This window comes from Gasterosteus aculeatus, chromosome 18 (assembly GCF_964276395.1).
Source record: "Gasterosteus aculeatus chromosome 18, fGasAcu3.hap1.1, whole genome shotgun sequence".
In the NCBI taxonomy this organism is placed as follows: Eukaryota; Metazoa; Chordata; class Actinopteri; order Perciformes; family Gasterosteidae; genus Gasterosteus; species Gasterosteus aculeatus.
In genome coordinates this window covers 3961917-3978389 of record NC_135706.1, presented here as the reverse complement: position 1 = coordinate 3978389, position 16473 = coordinate 3961917, and the positions used below count along the sequence as shown (strand labels likewise).

General features: G+C 44.1%; 1 protein-coding gene across 8 annotated transcripts in view; it reads left to right on the top strand.

Annotated features, from left to right (window-relative positions):
• The window catches only part of epha7 (eph receptor A7), a 75650-nt gene that overhangs the window by 26130 nt on the left and 33047 nt on the right, over positions 1-16473 (top strand). For all 8 annotated transcript variants that reach the window (XM_078093991.1, XM_078093987.1, XM_078093990.1 and 5 more), the window contains exon 5: positions 1494-1829. In XM_078093991.1, the coding sequence (XP_077950117.1) occupies positions 1494-1829 (336 nt within the window). The remainder of the gene's footprint in view (positions 1-1493; positions 1830-16473) is intronic.

The window sequence follows — 16473 nt, the reverse complement described above, 5'->3', positions numbered from 1 at the left end:
TCTCTCCTCTGCGCTTCACCTGCCACAGGTGGCTCTTTCATCTTCTCAGTCCACAGTCTGTTATCTCGCTGGATAATCATGAATATGGATGCCTCCCGCTGAGCCCTCGGTTCTAAAGGGTAGACCAGGGCAAAAAACCGCCTAAGTGCCGTTTTAATGACCCTGAATATTGTGCTAGCGGTTTTGGGCCCGGCGCATATCAATGACCCCAAGTTAATGTGACAAATTGAGCGAGTGGAAACGTCCCTCCCCAAGTATTTCCTGAGAAAAACAGAGCCGTTAACAGTCCCGGAGAACAGGCTGAAGATGTTCTTTGCACATTCATAAACAAAGAATACAAGTCATATAATCTTTACTGTGTTGGGGTGGGTGGGAGTTAATTCATCAACATCTGGGGCCATAAAAGCCAACGGCCTGCAATTTAAAAGATGGCAGCAGCAATTTGTTCATTGTTTTTACGAGAGAAGCTCTCTGTCGTTACGTGAACACTTTTGATGGCGTGGAGCTATTCGCCAGTGTCTCAAGTGAAACCCTACACGGCAGTTACAGGGGAGTGATAATCCAGGTTTAAATCTTGTTCAAAAATCTTGTGGTCGGTCTTTGAGACTTTTTTTTTGGAGGACATTAACTTTAAGTGTACTGCATGTATGATACAGCTCTCCAAGGCAACATTTCCTACTGTGTTAGCTGTACATTTTTGGAGAACTTTTAAGATTTACGGAGGGACGGTGCTTCCCCCCCGCCGACCCCATGGGACCAACCAAGTCTCAATCATTTTCATTGCCTCTGCAGATTGGATGCTGTTATGAATTGGTACGTAATCAAAACGCCTAAGTCCCTCTGGATGAGGCAGCGGCTATGTTTGCTCATGACATCTTTGTCAAAACGGCCGATGGGGCAGTCAGGAAACAGCCGTGCGCGATGCAGTCAGGAAAATGTACAGGGGTTTAGTTTCAAATCCAAACAAAGGCTGAGTTTGAAGATGGGTCTGGTGGGACAGAGGGCACCATCGCTTCCCCAGCTTTAAGCTGTGTGACTCTAATCGATGTATATAATTCATGTCCTCCTGACTCATTAAAAGACAGGAAACTGATGATTAGAAGCACGGTGTTTCTCATCCTCAACACTTAGACCTCAAGAACAGAATAAGATGAGTGAACTCTACACTGAAATGGTTCCACCTTTGAAACTCTGGGCTGCACTCCTTCATTTATCAGCCCTCCAACACTGACCTTGTGCCTGCCAGAGCGGACTTCCTTTCAGTGTGGGCTACCTGTAGCAGTCTCACTATAATTGAGTGTCAGTGTTTTGCTCCAGGGCTGGAGCTGGCATGTCCTGCACTGTGTGTGTGTGTGTGTGTGTGGCTTTTTTCCCGTCTTTTCTCTCTCGGAGCACAGCGAGAGCACAGACTCAGTCATTGCACACTCCTGGCTGTCACCTTCCTTGGCACTCCGTTGTTTCATTCTGGCTTTCTCCGTGTCCACCTCTGACAGGGCCTCCCTCCGCGCCACAGAACCTGGTCTACAACATCAACCAGACCACCGTCAGCCTCGAGTGGAGCCCGCCAGCTGACACGGGTGGGCGCAACGACGTCACCTACAGGGTGGTATGCCGGCGCTGCGGCTGGGAACCCGAGGAGTGTGTGCCGTGTGGGCTGAACGTAGGATACTCTCCGGCGCAGTCGGGATTAGTGGACACTTACGTGAGCATCGTGGACCTGCTCGCTCACGCCAACTACACCTTTGAGGTGGAGGCGGTCAACGGCGTGTCGGACCTGAGTCGCACGCAGAGGCTGTTTGCGGCGGTCAGCATCGCTACGGGACAAGCAGGTAAGGGTTCTTACAAACAGTAACTTGTTTTGGTTTGGATACGTACACAAAAAGAAAGGAAGGTGTTAAGATGTAACTTTTACATCTGCTGGCTGCCTACAAAATTTAAATTCCCATACAAATAAACTTCATACGCAAAGTTTCTTCCGCATTACAGTCAGTTTTAAATCCGCAATAAATTACTTTAAAACCAAACAGCTTGGTTATGTTATTAAAATACGTTAGTTTGTTGGATTATTGAAGTCCAAGTCAGTTTTTGATTTCACACAGGCCATGAACAGCGGCCTCCTGGGGTGGGGGGCGTCAAAAACAAATGTGAATCTCAGTAAAAATTTCCCATAAAAATAAATTTGTAAGTGAAAAACCCCATATCCCATGACATACTCCTGAAACGAGCCGCGAACGCTCCACACCGGTCCGTGCACAGTTCATCCTCTGCTCCAGCTGAGCGAGCATTGGCCAATAGACAATTTAATTTAGGAAACATCTCATATGCAAACGATCATAATGATTCCTCATTAGCATTAATGACTATAGTCGGATATGATCCAGGAATATATTCACAATGCATATTACCAAAACTAGTGTACTGTGCTACTGTGGCCAACATTATTAGCTTAGCAAAGGTGCAGTCTCCCAGTGATACCCAAAGAGTTGTATTTCTAGGGAGTGCAGCGTAATTAAAATGCTGTATTTTAATGCTGACAAACTAAAGTCCTTTTTTTCAGTCATTATCTATATGGATCCACCCAACAAGATTGTACTTTCATGCTTGGCCATCCATGAAATGCAGTTGACCCAAAAGAGTCTTCTGACTATAGTGATTAAAAGAAGAACTTTAGCCTTGCCTGGATATATAACCCCTGTTCTCTGTCCATTCACGTTATCATTTCAATGTCGTGTTGAGCTGCGCTCCCACCATAAATCTGCAGAAGCTGTGGTTTGCAACAAAAAAATGTTTTACTGCACGTAGTGTATCTCCGCCACATCTGGGAGAGATCGAGTAAGAAAGAGGCATTTTAATGAATAGAGTGTTGGATGCGGTGTCGGGGATGATGCATTTCACCGCGCTAGATCCGGGACATAGACACGCGCTGGAATGTGCAGAGGGTTTGCCTGGCCAAGGGCATAGGGATGGCGGGAAATAGGCCGACAATTAACCTGCGCTCTTTGAGAGTCACTCGTGATTATACGTGGCACGCTGACAACAGACAATTACTCAGCTAACCCGGTGGAATATTTAGCCATTAGCCGTCGGGAAGGCAAGCAGCGTGCTTGGCCAAGATGGTGTCATGTTTATTATTTTGAGTAAGTGGCACCATTTAAAGAGCGTTAACACTGTAATCAGTATAATTGGTTAGCATAGATGAGGCAGCTGATAATTTTGTTGGCTTATTACATTACGTTTTTATCTCCAATAGTATGTGCCATTCCATATTTGTAAATGTGATCATTTTTTTTGAAAAAACCTGCCTTTGTTTTATACTTATTTATAAGTATCTTTTAGTATTTGGGCAAACCACAGACTAATTATATTCCCTCTGGGAAAGCATCTATTTCACTCTACCGGTTCAATTGACAGAGTGATATCTTTGTAGCAGTTGTTCTCAACCATGTTTTGTGTCAAAGACCCCTAAATTGAGACTCAAATGGGCACAGGGCTTCCATCTGAAAAGATACTCACTCTTACTTGTTTTAATTACTTTTTTAATAACCTCTATACATGTATTGGTAACTATAAAACAAAACTTTTCGCCATTGGATGAGGTCATTCCAAAAGAGGGGCACTTGCTGAGTTCTGTGAGAGGTACTTGCGCCAGACAATCGGTTGATATTGACAAACATATAATGTGTCTTTCTTGTTTCCCTTCTTGGGCCGGCATTAGCTCCACACTGCCTAGCTCAATGTCCCGCCGGACCCTCACAGTGTCCGGCACTCTCTAGGCTGTTAGGGAACGCTCGAGCGCTTTGTAATTGGAATTCCGGAGCTTCCCAAAAACCATCGGCCCTTCCTGAGCGAGCGTGCAGGACCACTCGATAAGAGAATGACTGCATTATTAAAACCTTTCTGGCTCATCATTCAGAATTGATTAACCTTTCATAGCACCGAACGAACCTTAAAAAAAAAAGTGTAAAAAGGAAAGAGAAGCTCCCCATCTCTGCCTACGGCATGGTAATTGCGAGCATGGACCCGTGGCGGCGGGCCTGGAGGGGATGAACGCGCAGTGTGTGAATGCAGATGGCGATCCATCTGATGAGGAATTCACACCTCCCCTAATTATACCAGAGGCGAGGCCAGGCTGGAGCTGCAACACGAGGTGCTGAGTGCTTATTGTTCCCAGAAACCTAATTACCTCTCAGCTCCGTCTTAAATGAGTTTAAGTGGAGGCTGCAAGTTCATAAGCTTGATTTCTCCAGCTACGTCCGTGCGGCGGTTGAAAATACTTTTTTTTCCCCCTCTTCATTTTTTCACCGCCATGTTGAGGATTTCCGACATCTTCGCCTCCGCCGTCCGCTGGAAGTTAAGAGCGGTTTCAATCAGCACTCCATTGTGAGTCGCCTGCGCCGCAGAGCCGCCCCTCGGAGGCCCTTCGTGACTTAGCTTTCCTCAAGCACACTTGTAAACAGGCCCTTTTTCTTCCTTCAGCACACTCCTTGGGAGTACCGCTCATAGAGCAAGCGTTAATATTTATTCAAGCGGATGTTCGCATCTCTATGCCAGGGAAATCGCTGTGGGGAAGGGCACAGCAACAGGATTTGAAATTGGTTATGGGAATGGCTATAGGGCCCGTGTGTGAATGCGTGTGCACACCAACAATGAAATGGGGTTTAGGGGTGATCAGCAAGAGGTATGAACAATATAATGGGTGAAAGAAAGTAGAAATTGATTTTAATGTTGACTGCTTGCATTAGCCAGCTGCGCACTGCCTGTTACACTCAGATAGCAACTTGTACAATAGTTGAGCGGTGCGGTGATGTGTCCACAGGCTCCACGGGTGAGTCAGAGCAGAAAACAGTGGGCGTGACACAGACAATGCATTATTTAGACTGCGGCAAGTCTTGACCAGAAATGCCTCGTTGTCTTTCCAAAACCCTTGATAAGATGAAGACGTCTTTCAGGATTCTGACCCCTTTTCGCAATGCTTGCAGAATATTCTTCATAGTTTTGTCATCTCTCACTTTTCAATTAAAAAAAGAAGTGTTTTCTACTGAAACCTTTGAGAATGACTTAAAGAGATATGTATCCATTTTTATTTCTATGGTTCAAGACTGTCAAAGAATATTAGTAACTGAAGTGTGGAGATTCCTGCTCCCACCAAAGTTAGCATGTACATTTATTTAAATAGGAAAATGTGTTGAATAGTTAAGAGACTCTTTACAAAATGTACGACAAGAAGACTAAAGACTTTCGTCTTTAGTTTTTTTGGTGTGTCACTTTTGGCATCACGACACAGACGTGTTTGTAACAATTAAAATGTTACGCCGGTTACTTCTTCTATTCATCTGTTTATTGTTCAAGCTGTCTTTCCAAACATCCAACCAGAGTTGGTGATTATTAGAAAGACTTAATTGTCTTGGATATATTTTGTTGTTTTCTTGTAGAGCATATCAATAGAATGTGTTGCTGAAATAATTTATTATATATTTTCTTCAACTCACGTCTCACACTATCGTGGCAGAAAAGTTGTCAAAATGAGCACTTCAAAGCGGCTGTCACGTTTCCAGCTCTCTGAACCATTGCCCATACATACCTGTGACTACTGCAGAGACATTCGTCTCCAGTAATGAATGCTGAGAGTCACCTTTATCACAAAGTACAAAAGCCAATGATTGTGTTCATTTGCTAGGGTTTTTTGTCCAGTGACAACGGGGCTGTTGGGGTTTCTTTTCTTTTCCTTTCCAGCCATCCTTCACTACATTGATTTTGCAACACTGTGAATGCAAGATGATGTTCCGCCGCAGTCGCCCCTTAAGATCAAAACTAATCAAACATTCCAACAGAACAACAGGTTATTCCCTTCATTGAAATCGCTCAATGCAAAGGGGAAAGGTATTGAGGTAAACAAGAAAATCCTCTGTGGCCTTCATCGAGTGCGAGGCCAACATTTCTGTTGTGTTTTCCCTGCGTCGGTTGATGTGAGCGTCGCCGTCCTCCCGCTGTTGAGTGTCTGAAGCTTAGAAAAGAAGATAGCGATAGACGTTCTTGCGTGGTTCGATGATAACTCACCGCTACTTAAGGGGAAAAATCATTTAAATAATAAATGTTCGGTGGGTGCAAATGGACACCCCCATCGGTTATCTATACGCCAACGTTATTGACACTTAATCATCCCTAAATGAACAATGTTCTGTAATTTGTGAAAGTAACACTTACGGACAATACGGCCATTGATTTATCCCATTTAGTGTTCCTATCTGCCATGGTGCCCCTAACAGAAGGATTGATTGATTCCAAGCAGTCCCCTCTGACCAGTGCCAGCCAGTGTCATTTTCTAGTTTAGCAGATCCTCCTTTGTAGCATTTGTCCCGGGTTTTACGTTACCTGGGAACCCATTCTCTTCACCCCCTTACCCCCACCGAGCTCCACATGCTCACAGTAATTTGATGAGAGCAGAGCAAAGCGGTAAGATTCAACAGCTGCAATAAAACTGTGGTGGTCTCAGAGCAGCAGCTCGGAGCACTTAACCTGTAGCTTTTCTGTAAATGCCTCCTGATTTGTCCGTCACCCAATCCTTCAGCAATGAATAATTTTCATGGAAGGTGCACTTTAATTACTTTTCCATTTAAATGGCATTATCGTGGTAATTAATCTCACCAAGTATCCTGTTTCAGCCTTTTATTGCTGGCAGACGGACTCCCTAAACCCCCCCTACCCTCCTCCAAGAAACTCCAATGCTTGAATGGGTCGTCCCTCATAGAAGCTGGCGTTCACTTGCTCCCTATCGTATTCATCGGACAGTCCTTTCTCTTTGTGCATGCAGCCTGTCAGAGCGACGGACTGCTACGCCGCACTGGAAAGGACACATCCATGCAGCGCCGCGTCAAGAATAGGCCCGCGCAACCAGAGCCGCTTTGGAGGGCGGCAGATATCTTTTGTTGGTATTCAGCACAGGTTTTCTTCTTCCCAAACAATTGTTCAACAAGATTACAATTCAACAAGATTAAAAACAATGAGTGTTTCTCGATGACCAACAAGTATTGTGGTGAATCACTGCTTGATATTTCTTATTCCTCTGTGCCTCAGAACTCCAGTGTTGCTTAAAAGTGCTAGAAAACATCACCAGTACCAAGCAAAATGTGGTACACACGTGCACTCTTTGAAACAAAAAGGTGCTAACTAGATCCGGATATGGTTCCCCAACTTGTCCCAAAAGGTTTTCATTATGAACAGAACTTCTTAGAAACATGGTTCCACTTTTAACATTGGGTGCCTGGAACAATCTGGGAAAGGTACCATCCAGAATCGTTCTAACCTTTTCAATCTTCTAAGGATGCTAACAGGAACTTTTTAAGTTAAGGGTTTCTCCTATTATCCACCCATGGAGGTTCTACCAAAAACCAAACACACATTCAAAGGGTTTCATCCAGAACGTTCAAAAGATACCTTTCGTCTTGGGGTCTGTATCCTGGCGTTTACCATGTAGTATGGATAGAATTGTGCCTACACCTAGTCTTTCCCACAGAAACTCAATAATATCAACAAACCATCAATCAAAAATAGCTGTAGCCGTCTTTTCACATCTCAGCAATGTAATGAATTGCATTTCTTCAACTTTTCGGGGATCACAGCGATGTAGATGCAGCCTGCAATAGGGTTGGCAATATTACAGAAAAACCGAAAGAAAGGGCGAGTCAGCATCTAGAACAAAGAAATCCAAGACATCGGCAGAAAGTGTTTTAAGATTAAAGATGTGCATTTTGGACGCAGAAATATATCTTTGTTCCTTTGTTCCAGGTGTTGGTATAACAGTGACCATATTCCCTCAAATAGCATGTTAAAGGAGTGGGAAGAGGTTTTCCTTCAACTCTTCCTCATTTTCTGTGGGTTATTTTAATCCATGTCAACAGAAACTCTCTCTCCAACCCTGTTCCATGCCGTGTTATTCATTTGGAACATTTGCACAAAGCGATATTACTTCATTCTGAAAGCTGACTGAAAAGTTGCAAAAATCTGATGTTTTCGACTCCAGTTGGGAATATGTGGAAGTTTAAAAAGAGCACTGATTCACATTCAGCTTTGTCCTGTGGGCTGGGTTCCCCCAAAGCAGACAAGACACGACTTTAATTATTCAGACCTCTCCGAGGCAGCAGAGATAGAGGCAATTTTTTTTTCTTTATCAATCATAACACGTTTTACCTTCCCGACAGAAACGTCAGCCGCTGGAATTTATCTGCACATACATGTTTATTTTTGCATTAGCTGGCCACCAAACAAGTTTCACCCAGCATTGCCGCACTCATCAATGTTTTGGGGGATACATTTGCTTGTGTATTCTCTGATATCCTTTACCCCTTTACAAAACAAACAAGGATATCTGTGCAAACAAGAAGCAGGAAGCTCAGAAATTGAAATGTTTGACTAGACTCGCACATGTTTACATGTTGGCGGCTGTCTGGCCTGGTGGTTAGAGTGACAGTCCACTAAAGCAACGCTTCACCTCACAGGGCGGCTGTTTAAAGACACTGATCATCTGCTCCGTCCCTCTGGGGCAGCAGCAGGGTGAACAGGCTTTGGTTGGTGTGGGTGTGAGCTTTTTATATCCTTTGGGGGCTGTCATCAATATCTGCTCTGTAGATGACTGTCAATGATGTCCCTGGAGGCTTTGATCACACACTGTAGACGTCTCCGATCCTCGGCCGTGCCACTTTACATACCAGTTTTTCAGTTTTCCCAGTCAGAAATATTAGTTTTTGTTTCATACTGCCAGAAATCTTCAAAAACTTGCACTAAGTATATACAGCAAACCATTCAGGTGCCTTCCTAGTTATTTATGATATATATATATATGTATTCAGCAGATTCCTACTGAGAGGTATTACAATTTGAGCCTGGCTTTTTCTAATGCAATTTTGATCTAAACTTTTAGAAAATTAAATGAATTGCTTTTATATATGGAGTCAACTTGGGGTGCATCCTGTTCAAAAGGCAATGTTGAACAGACTATGGATGTGGGTGCCTGAGCAATCTCCCCTCCACCATTGTCGGGTGACAGATCACAAGCTCAGAGTATTCGCTCAGTGAAATTACAGACCTGAGGGGAAGTTGATGAGAAATGTCACTGTCGACAAAAATGGAACTCTAATATATTCCATTTCAGGTTTGTTGGACACGTACTAATGTCTCTCAGTGAGTGCCACTAATTGAGGTAGTCAGAATGCTGTGGCAGATGAAGTACACACATTTCGCAGTGTTTTGTGAAGCACTCGCAGCACACAGTAGTTGAGCTGAACTGCCCTATTTTTAGCAAAATATAGTAATAATAACAATAAGAGAGGTTGGAAGTCGCTAGAAGAAACTTTCACTGTTTTTTTCCTTTTGAAATGATAAACTTTATGACCATACACATTTAAATTCACTATGTTAATAATTATTGTTTATTAAGTAAAGCACCAGCAGCTCATATGAACGATTTTTTAGACAAAAAAAATAAAAAGACACCATATTTCTAAATCAGCATCCTCGTAACTGCACTTCGACGTCCATACTCTGCGTTCTTCTGTGTGTTCTCGAGCGTTGAGCGGTCAGCGGCAGCAGCTGGCTCTGGAATGCAGCAGCTCTCCGCTCAGTGCCCACGGGTGACTGTAAGGCCTCAGTAAACACCAAAATACTTTCTTTCCTTCTCTCACTTTATCTACTCACTCGCCTGCACTGCCCCTCTGCTCTCATATACATTCAATCAAACAAACAAACACACACACACACACACACACACACACACACACACACACACACACACACACACACACACACACACCCTGTCAGCAGGCACCTGTGACTCCCAGAGTCTCTTTTTATATGGAACACATGCTCGGGAATGTCACGCCCCTGGCTGCAAATGGCTACGGCACTTTGCAATCGAGCCATTTGAGTGTTTCATTTCCTGCTGAAGGAGTTAAAAGGACTTCCAGGGGTAATAAAAGCCAAGCAGGGCTGCGCGCCGTAGGTGCCCAATAGCAGTGAATTCCCCCTACTGGAAAAAACACACACAGACACACACACACACACACACACAAAAGCAATCCCAAGTCAATAGCTAAACTTTGATCGCTGTTTCCCATAGGCGATGGTATTTTGTCTGGTGGTACAGAGGGATTGTTTGTAGCCTAGTGAGTGTTAGTAGGACTCCATCGATCGTACACACTGGGAAAAGGCAACATCTGCCTGAGCCTTTAGCCAGCCAAGGGTTTTGTAGATTTGTCTGTGGAACAGAAATTGCACCTTTATTTTGACATGGATAATGTAGCAGCCTCTTTGTAAAGGGCCTTAACCGTTTAGTAGAGAACATTGATTTAAAAGGGGCATACTGTGAAAAACGAACCTTTATTTCTGCTTGTGCACATCTCATTAGGCTGCCTGGGTAAGAAAACATGTGACAGAACAAGCCATTCATACGTGGCTCCCCTTGTCATGTCACCAGATCATTATAATACACCGCCCAAATGCCCCATTTTTTTGCATACAGTACATGTCATCAATCATGTGATGTCTTAAAAAAGTACCCTTTTTAAAAGGAGATGTGCTTTAAGTAGGAGTAGGTCTCATGAATACTGAGTCCTATTACTCATAATTGTGTACTTTGCCAATGTAAATTGGCTTTCAATACATGCCTGAAGGTCAAGGTTATCAGACATTCCATAAAGATGGACTCCAGCGTTGGATTTATTTGCAGTGTTAAAAATTTGTTTTCCCTTCTTGCACAACCCAGATCATATTTGCCAGAGAGCGTCCTCTTCAGAAGCGTTTGTTCCGTCTTCCCTTCCCGAGGTCTGCGGAATGGCTTTTGGTTGTGCAACTGGCAGAGCTTTGCGCTGCATAAAGCACACTCACGTTGCTGCTGCAGGGTGCGCTGGGATTTTTCTTTTTTTGCGGGGGGGGGCACAGTGCTTTGTGAGATGAAAAGAATCGAGGGAGATTGACAGCTCGACTTTTTTTCCCCGTCTTTCATTGTCTCATCAGCATACTGTCTCCTGCAGTGAGGAAAACTAATTATGTCTTCAACCCCCTGCTTCACCCCCTCCCCGCCCACCTCCCCTTTTATTCAGATCATCACACTTGGAAATCATAATGAGTTTGTGGCAGACCACTTTGGCTTTGGAGAAAGGAAGGGAGAAGAAAAAAAAAATTCCAAAAGTCCATTTTCCTCAACTCAAACAGGCCGCTGGCAATTACGGACAACCTTTTGACCCTCAAAAGCTGTCGCCTTCGATTCTTTCAGGGGCCTTATCGAGACGTGATACGGTCCTGCACACCTGCTAGCTTCCTCGGCTGCACGGCTTCTGCTTTACAACCAGCGCTCATCAAAAAATCCTTTTTGTTGTCAAAGCAGAGCGGGCGAATGATGGCCATCTGGCGGGATGCTTTTAATCATTAGGTATAAAACAACAGTTCAAAGGTTACCGCAATCGAGGATGCAAAAGGGACATCGGTATCGGCTGTGAAGCAGATGGGCTTCACATCTGGGCTCGGGGAAGTTAGTGAGTGATGCTGTGACAGGGGTAACGCGGCCAACGGTCCCTTTGTGTCCGATGATCTCACCCTGCTCATGCAGCTGCGTAGCCGGGACAGAGTTTGTGGAAAGTGTTTTGGTGCACTTGCGGAGTCCTACTGGGGGATAAATGATTGCCCATTTACCCAGGTTTTGGTGGACAAAGAGCGAGTGCAAGAGAACAACCTGTTTTGGCTTGAAATGGATTGCTTAATTTTATTTCATGGAGCCCAACAGGGAGAAAAGGAAGAAACCTTAAGGAGAACGGCAGAGGAGGGATGCAAGGGATTCTGGGAAAAGAAAGCATGTTTGTAGGAAACAGATTGAAAAGTACCCTTGGATACTTTTCCAATGTTACATCTCTGCAGTTTTGCTTAACCTGCCTTTGTCTGCTTTCCCACTAAATGTATTTCTACCCTTCCCAGAATCGCATAATACGATTTTATTGCATTTTGATCTATTAAAGCTATACGGATAGGTTTATATATACACATGTTTTGAAATTAAAATCAAAATTCTTCAGCTGCACCAAAATAGCTCTAAGTTCCGACCCCAGAATGTTCCCTACATTAAGCACTGCTCCCTGCTCTCCCTCAGTTTAGCTGTCAGAGCCATCTCCAAATGCACTATTATCCAGCCTAGCATAGATGTGCTAACCTTCTGGGTAACTATCAATACAACACAATGAGCAGACTGGAGCTGGACGAAGCTACGCTATGTTAAAGGGTAAATTTCCCCCAAATAAGTTTTTTATATTTCTTTTTTACATTTCTTCTGCCACTAAGCAGCCAGAGTCTACGGTGTGTCTTATGGCATTGGCACTGAGCAGAGCTACCGCTCTGTGAGAAACGTGTGCTGAAATATATTCTCGGAAGCAAGATTACATCTGAATGAAATTCGGAAGAGCCTGTGTCCTTAGAGACCAAGCTAATTAAATTTGTAAATTCCTCCCAAATCGCCTCCCCAACACACTGGCGACTTGCCGTCGAGTGCCGCCAAAAAGTATGTCACAATGTGTTGAGACCGGTGTACTTTGGCAGTAAGTGTCTTGATGGAGGGACTGGATTCTAAAAAGCCCCCCGTGCTTTCCAGCAGTTTTTTTGTAAAAACACTCCTGTAGTGCTCAGGAAGAAAGATAATCACTTATTAATGTCATGACGTTATTTGATTATTATGCTAAATTAAATTACATCCAGCTTGTGAGATTCTGTGACTTAATGCACCGCCTGGATGCATTTCATCTTCATGGGCTTGTTAATCTGACATTTTACAGATAACATCCTCGGCTGTCTGGATGAAAATTAAATCGCAGTTGATAACCCACGGATGAATTCAGTGTGCAAAATCTGACAGTAGTTTGAGACGACTGCATGCACACTGTAAAGCCACTACCCTCCCCTCACACACACACACACACACACACACACACACACACACACACACACTGAAATCATATGCGTGGTGTGCTGCGGGAGGGGAACGCTTCGCCCCCGGCCTGCCACCACTCTTTTTTTCCTTTCTCACACCTCATAATAACTGAAGGTAGAGCTTGCTTTTAAATTGTGTGAACACGTCTGGCATTTGCATCAGAATACCTCACTGGTCTCCAATTAACTGGTGACAAAGTGGATCAGAGCTACGCTAAGCAAACACGCCGGACGTCTGACATAAAGTGGCAAAAGCCACTGTCTGTCATTGTCCCCTCCGAGGGTAATTGGACTGAGGTTTGGGGAAAAGCACTGCAACCCCCCTGACCCCCCACCCCGAAAAGCAAACTGTTGCCCCGGCCCTCCCACTAAGTCTTAAGCCTTGTCTCCCTCTCCCACCCGCCTATCAAACAGAGATCACCAATTACAGTAGTGGCAAATCCTGCAACCAATACACAAAGGCAGACAATGATGCGACACCTTGGCTGTCGACCTCTAATCGGGATGTCGGGCTTCGTCTCTCAATTTGCGATCCCACAACGTTAAGCAGCTTTGGCCCAATTTCACTATTTGGATTGTTCCTCTCCTAATAAACTCTGAGCTATTAACTCAAGTGAATACTTTGACATCTTTCTTATCCTTTCCAAACGTATGTTGGATTTTAATGTTAGGACGAAAGTTTGTGAGGCTGCTTTGGATTTTTTACTTTTTATAAAAAGCTTTTTGTGCAAACAGGTCTGGTTTGGATGCTTGAGGATGTTTACTATGTGGGGTTGGTAAGAATTGACAAGAAAGAGACCGGCCAATAAAAAGGAGAAACATCGACCGTCATCGGGTTTATAACTTTGGTTTCTCCTCAGATAATTAACGAGATGAAAATTAATTATTGTCACCATAACTACTACTTTTCTGCAGTTTTCCTAGAGAGTTAAAAAGGCACAGACGGACCAACCAGTTGTATGTCTTCTATGACCCCGAATAACCCGACACCTGCTGTCTGTGGCCAATCACCAATCAGGGAGGATCTCTGTTTGGGCCCCTTTACTCAGCTGCCATCAATCTCCTCTCATTTTGAGCCAAAAATCAACTTAGTTAGTTAGTGAAGTCGTTAAACCAGTAGACATCCTTTTCTTTGGAGCCGCTCAACATCTCAGATGGAAAGAAAAGACACATAAAGACAATTCAAAGCCATCTAAAGCCTCCCTGCAGAAAACCTCAGTGAAGACTGAGCACAAGTGAACGAGCATTACTCAAACACAGCAAGTTCCCTGCTTTTATAAATGATGAACAGGTGAGCGAAAGGACAATGATTAGATTAGACAAATATATGGGGGTCGCAGGCTCCTGCCACTGAACCTGATTTTTGGTTAATTCTGCTGATGGCGTATATTTTTGGCCAGTTGTGAAACCTTTCTAGGTCATTTTATTTGTGTAATTTAGTGTTTGCTATCGTGCGATATGGAAACATGACCTTCGTGCCAAGATGTCTGCACTACTGATACCAGACCAAAAGCTCTCAATGCTGAATGTAAACTCTGAACCACCTTCCATCACGTCAGCGGGGGGTGTTGGTTGGGGGGTCTACATGGGCCACAGTGCGCCCCACTGCTGCCGGTCCATCTTCTTCTAGTGTGGAATCCCCCCCCCAGGCCCCTCTCAACCCCCCTGCTGCTGCTACTTGCTGGATCCGCAGCAGCCCTTCAGAGCGGCCAGCTCTCTAGGCAGGATCAGTCCCAGCAAATTCTTGAGTTTAATAATGAAGGATTAAGGCACGTCAGGCTTCAGCTTTTCTTTTCTTTTTTTTCCCCCCGTTGTCCCCTTGTGACTAATGGGAGTTGCGTCGATGCCATGTGTTCAAGGCATTGACTGCTGATGAATTCCATGTGGAGGCTGGGAATATATTTGACCAGAGTACAATATTATTATTCTTTTTGTATTATTATTTCTTCTCTTTAAAGACCCACTTTGACAGCTTGGTACCTGTTTTTCATCCCCCTTGCAAAAGAAAATAGAAAGCAGCAAAAAAAAAAATGGGCACAGATTGAGTCTTTTTCTTTCCTCTTTTTGTCTGGCCAATCTGCAAACTTTAATCAGACTTCAAGGAGGTACAATACTTTCCAGAGGCTTCTCCGGGAGAGCGAGTCATCTGCTCAGCCTGCCGTTTTTCATTACATTTTTATACTGCAGACTGTTCCCTGCTTCTGTTGTTTAAAGCCACCCTCCTTAAGCTCACCACAAAGCCACGAAACAGACAAAATGAGAAGATATTGTGCAGCTAATAGAGCTGTTACAAAAACTCTATTGTTTAATGCCACAAGGAGCCACCTTGAGAGCACCGGCTGCATTAGGTTGCTCAGCTCACAGTTGTGTTTCTGAAGCCTACCTCGATACATCGCTGCCGGTCCCTCGCCGGCTTCACTGATGATCTCTGACATCTCATTAGGGCGCCTGTTATTTGTATTACCCGCACTAAGGCAAAGTGATCTCGGCGGATATTGTGAGGTAAATTCTTGTAACCATCCCAAAAGAGAGAGACAAGTCATTATCAAGTGCAATAAATGGTTGGCAGCGAAACGGAGACCCTCTGCTGGATGGGGAAAGTAGAACCTGAGATTGTTTCCCGAGATACATTTTCACCGCTAATTATCTCACAATAATGACATCATTATAATGATAGTGAGTCACCGCTCAGACTGTTCAAAAATGTGGCTTTGTTCACGCAGCACTCGCTCACACACACACACACACACACACACACACACACACACACTCCGGTGAAATTGCCTTTTTTTCAGCGAAATGATTCCGCAGAAAATAACCTAAACGTTCAAAGAAGCTCCAAGTGTTTTTCCGAATAAACATCTCTGCTAAGATTCATGAATATAAACATAAGCTTTAAAGGAACATGCCATGCTGCAGATGCTCTGCCAAGCTGTCATGTCCAACACATCAATGGATCTATAATTTAGTGTCTTTTGAGGAGGAGGGGGTGGTATTCACAGTTTATTCTCAACCATGCTGTGAGAAGGTGATTTCCTACATTCCTTAGACTTTTGACAACCCAGCTGAGAGGTGCTGTAAACTGGTTGCTGTCAGCGGTGGGGTTTTTTTATGCACAGGTGCAGAGAGCAACATGGGGACGAAAAGAGTGAAGTCACAACCCTGAACGGGAACAATCGTGTGACTGTGACAGATTCTTGTCTTCTGCGGCTGGACAATCCGCCGTCTCCTCTATGGTTGGATATCTATCCCTTATGATTGTTGGGCGTGGGTGTAAAATGGCAGCTGCCAATGAGAAATGTTTTTCTGAAGGTGCAGTTTGAATGTTTAAAAAGTAACATACGCCACACCATTTTTGTCTTCATGTCTTTTTTTAGATACATGATTAAGTTTTTGCTGAACCTTTTTCTTGTCGGTGTCTTTGTCAGGAGAATTAGGCCCAAATTTACGGGAAGCTTTTTCGAAGTGTGTGTTGCGTGCACCTTTCTCACATTTTGGGGCAAATCCACA